The 4356-nt window shown below is 40.4% G+C and overlaps 1 protein-coding gene across 1 annotated transcript in view; it reads right to left on the bottom strand.

Moving 5' to 3' along the window:
* LOC110029813 overlaps positions 1 to 229 on the bottom strand; it is a 29102-nt gene extending 28873 nt beyond the window's left edge. The window contains exon 1 of the mRNA XM_020732271.1: positions 19 to 229. Within this exon, the coding sequence (XP_020587930.1) occupies positions 19 to 229 (211 nt within the window). The remainder of the gene's footprint in view (positions 1 to 18) is intronic.
* Between the last annotated feature and the right edge of the window lie 4127 nt (positions 230 to 4356).

Genomic DNA, 4356 nt, shown 5'->3' on the forward strand with positions numbered 1-4356 from the left:
GCTCCTTGCTCCTTCAACAGCTCGCGCTCGTCGGCGTTCGTTTGCGTCCCGACGACGACGTGTTCGCGTCTACTCGACGCGTTTGCTTCTGACAAAGCCGCTCGATCCGTTTGTCTTCTGACAGAGCCGCTCGACGCGTTCGCTTCTGACAGAGCCGCTCAACGAGTCGTCTGCTCGAGTCTATCTCTGGCATCTGCGACAGAGCCACTCGCCATTCACTGTCCTTCATTGTAGCTCAACACGGACATCACTCCTTGCTCTGATGGCGCCTCCTCGTTTGGTTGAGCCGGACAAAGTCTCATTTGCCCACGTGGTGGGTAACCCTCAAGTGGAGTCCGTAGTGGGATTCCCCTCAAGTTATAAGGAATTTCGTGCGGGCACAGATGATTGTCCTTCTATTAAGAACGAAAGTAGGAAACGTGGAAAAACAGCAATCCTTTTTTCTGAATCAGAAATTTTTACCCTGACGGAAAAATTCAAGTTTGCTTTTATTAGAAAATTTCAGTTGGGACACCCTCCTATGGATGTTATCAGAAAGAGTTTGGATGATCTTAAGCTAGTAAATAAGTGGAAAGTGGAACTCATGGAAAGGAGATGTGTTGATCCAACTAACAGTGGCTGAAGACTACACTAGAATTTTCTCCAAAAAATATCTTAATATCGAAGGCAAATCAATGAAGTTACTCAAGTGGTATTCTAACTTCGACCAAAATCACAAAACTCCCACTGTACCGATATGGTTTAGTTTACTTGGTCTCAAGCTACATTTTTTTCACTATCAGGTTCTCTACTCTATTGCGGTCATTCTTAGGGATCCTTTGAAACTAGATTTGTCTACTTTCAACCTAACCAGGCTCTCGGTGGCCAGAATACATGTGGAAAGAGATATTATTTTACATGATTTACTGAAGTTTGGCTAAGCACAACCCATAATGGTTATTGGCAACAAATCGTCATTGAACACAAACCCCCATATTGTACCCACTGTAAGAAGTTTGGTCATATCCTCACTAAATGCCACAAATTTCATCCTAATTTGAAACCTAAGGTTCAGGTAAATAAGGATGGGTCTAATCCCACTACTGTGAACATTTTAGTTTCACCTGAGAATGATACTACCAGACAGGAGGTGCTTGTTGCACATGAGGACCTCCCCTCATAACACTGTTGTTATTGTTACTGAGAGTGATGCGATGTTGGCACCTACAAACTCCATAGAAAACAATATTGATGGACTATTACCTATAATTGATAGTGTTCAGACTGATAAACAAGAGAGTCACGCAGCTCCACTTCTTCAAGAAGTATCCGGTGTAGCGGCAATTCATACTTCACATATTGTAGAACCTGTTATGGGTATTACTGTTGGTAATCCTTCTGCTTCAGCTCTATCCCATCAAGAGAATTCTCTGTTTGGAAAAAATTTTCAGGATTAAAATTACATTTGTTCAAAAATTCACTATTTTTTAACAACTGCTTACGGTAAGTTTCTCAAGGTGGATAATCCTACGTTTGCCGTCGCCAGACTCTCTGTGGCTTGTGAATTAGTTGACAGAAATATCACTCAACCAGCTCCGGATGAGATATAGATTGACACTTCACAACGGGTCTTGGCAAAATGTTGAAATATAACCACACCTTCCTTATCGCTCTCATTGTATTATGTTTGTCCACAATTCTACTATTTGTTATCGTTTGCATCCTCATCCAAGGTCGAATAATGCTAAAGATCAGCCACCTACCATCCTTGCTAAGAAGGTGCAATCCAATCCTCTTTCCAATATCACAGTTCCATATAAAGAACGTCATACTACAGGTACAGATCCAAATGTGCTGATACATTTACTGTTATTGAAGAAGACCCACTTAAATGTCAACACATGAGAGTGCTCCTTCGATCCAATAAAAGATCAGCTGGTACAACAAATAGTTGCTTCTAATATTGAACAACCCACGCATATCATGCACACTTCAGACCATTTCGCTGATCAGGAGAGTCAATCTTTGAATGAGAAATGACAGGTCTACACGAGGAAGAAGAACGGAGGACGACTCGAGCTAGGGAATCTATTGGATGATACATTGGTTACTACTGGCAATAACACTCATCTAACCAATTTATTCGTTGGCTACTTCCCTAGAACTAGAGGTAGAGGAAAGACAAAATTGGGTTGTTTTCCAGCTACCTGATACTCTTATTTTAGCACTTTTTTTTTTATTATTTAGATCCCTTGTATATTTTGTTGTATTTTCTCTTTTTCAGAACCATTTGATATGGTGATTTTTGTGTGAGCATGGTGTCATGTTAAGGACCTCTCACAAAATCTATATGTACCCTACTTTTTATTTAATATAATATCATTTGAGCTCTCAATATATATATATACATATTAAAAAAACCTAAGGCTATTATATTAAAGAGAGAAGGATACATATAGGTTATATGAGTGGTCCCAAAAGTAGGCGCCCAACTCATACGGTACAACGCAAACTAAAAAACTCAAAAAAAAAGTGCTAAAATAGGATATATATAGTAACCAAACTACATATAAAATCAAAAAAGACCCAAACCACTAGGGCGTGGAAGTAGTTAGGGACGACTCAATTTAGTTATGTCTCTGCTCTAGTTCTCGAAAGAGTCAGCTAACAAATTAGAGAGGTATGTCTCATTACACGAAGTAACCAAAGTATCATCCATTAGATTCCTTAGCTCAAGTAAATCTCCATTCTTATTCTTCCTTCTGGAAGTGTAACCTTGTCATTCCTCATCTGAAAATTGATCATTCGGATGAGGTGGTAAAGCTATAGCAAAAGAATTGCCAACCGGTGTACCCACAATAGCTTCTAATATATGTGAAGTATGAGTTGTCGCCTCTACACAAGATACTTCCTAAAGATGGAGAGCTGCAAGGTTCTTCTGATTATCCATCCAAACACTATCATTTGTAGGTAAGGATCCTTCAGTATATTTTTCAATAAGGTTTGAAGGTGTAGGTTGCCCAGCAAATCTATCCAACATCACATCAATCGCAGAAAAGTAACAGGTATTGTCAAAGGGGGGTCCACAAGAGCAATTAGATCTATCACAAAATCCTATCTTGTGGTAGTTTCCTCCCCATATGAAGCAAAGATGTCCAAAGCAGTGGGGCTAGACCCCCTCCTTATTCACTTGAATTTTAGATTTCAAATTAGGATTGAGCTTATGGCATCTATCAAGGGTAAGCCCAAACATCTTACAATTAGTACAATAAGGTTTATGTTCCATGAGGATTTGTTGTCAACATCCATTAAGAGTTGTGTCTAGCCAGACATAAGAAATATCAGGTAAAGTACTATTTTTTTCCACAAGAATTTTGGCCACAGAAGGTCCGGTTAGATTGAAAATGGGTAGATCAAGTTTCATAAGGTCCCCAAGTACAGCCCCAAAAGAGTAGAGAACCTGAAAATTAAAAATGTGCAGCTTGAGACTAGGTAGACTAAATCATACTGGTACAGTGGAAGTTTCATGATTTGGGTCAAAATCAGGAAACACTTGAGTAGATTCATTTACTTGCCTGCAGTATTAAGATATTTCTTAGAGAAAATTTGGGTGTACTCTTAAGCCACGGTTAATTGAATTAACACATATCTCTCATCCATGAGTCACAATTTCCACTTGTTCACTAGTTTAAGATCATCAACACTTTTTTTGATAACTTATATAGATGAGAGCAAACTTAAATTTCTCAATTAAGCTTGAAATTTTTAAGTCAGAAAAAAAATAGTGTTGTTTTCTGACATTTCCTTCTTGCCTTCTTAACATATGGGCAACCACAGGTATCATCACGACAACCCTTATAGCTTGAGGGAAAGGGAATCGTCGACCCCACCCGAGGATTACCCACCACGTGGGCAAAAAAAGCTTTCTCAAGTTCAAAAGATAGAGGGAGAGCCACCAAAGTCGCGGCAAGGAAGAAAGCGAAGCTGTCAGCGCCTTTCCCTGCAGAATCTAAAAAACTCAGAAGCAGAGAGAGGCGCATGTGCGAGTGTAGGCGTCGAAACAGACAAGGCAGAAACAACAGAGACGTGGGATGGAGCTGTCGAGTTAGGACAGTCTTGGCGCAGCTGTCGAGCTCGGTCGGAAGCCCTTCAGCCTGCAGCGAAGCACCGCATAAGACTAGCCATACGACACAAGCAGCCCGACGAAATTGCTACGAAATAAGTAGACGATGCGAGCTTTTCAACTAGACGAAGGCGACGAAGAAGGTAAAGCAGAGGAAATCAGAGTACGACGCGATAAATTCGTAGCTCACGCTAGCATTCGCCATGAGGCGAAACCCTAACAGAGCGGAGACGATGGCACATGTTTATATAAGG

Source organism: Phalaenopsis equestris, unplaced genomic scaffold (genome assembly GCF_001263595.1).
Source record: "Phalaenopsis equestris unplaced genomic scaffold, ASM126359v1 Scaffold000606, whole genome shotgun sequence".
In the NCBI taxonomy this organism is placed as follows: Eukaryota; Viridiplantae; Streptophyta; class Magnoliopsida; order Asparagales; family Orchidaceae; genus Phalaenopsis; species Phalaenopsis equestris.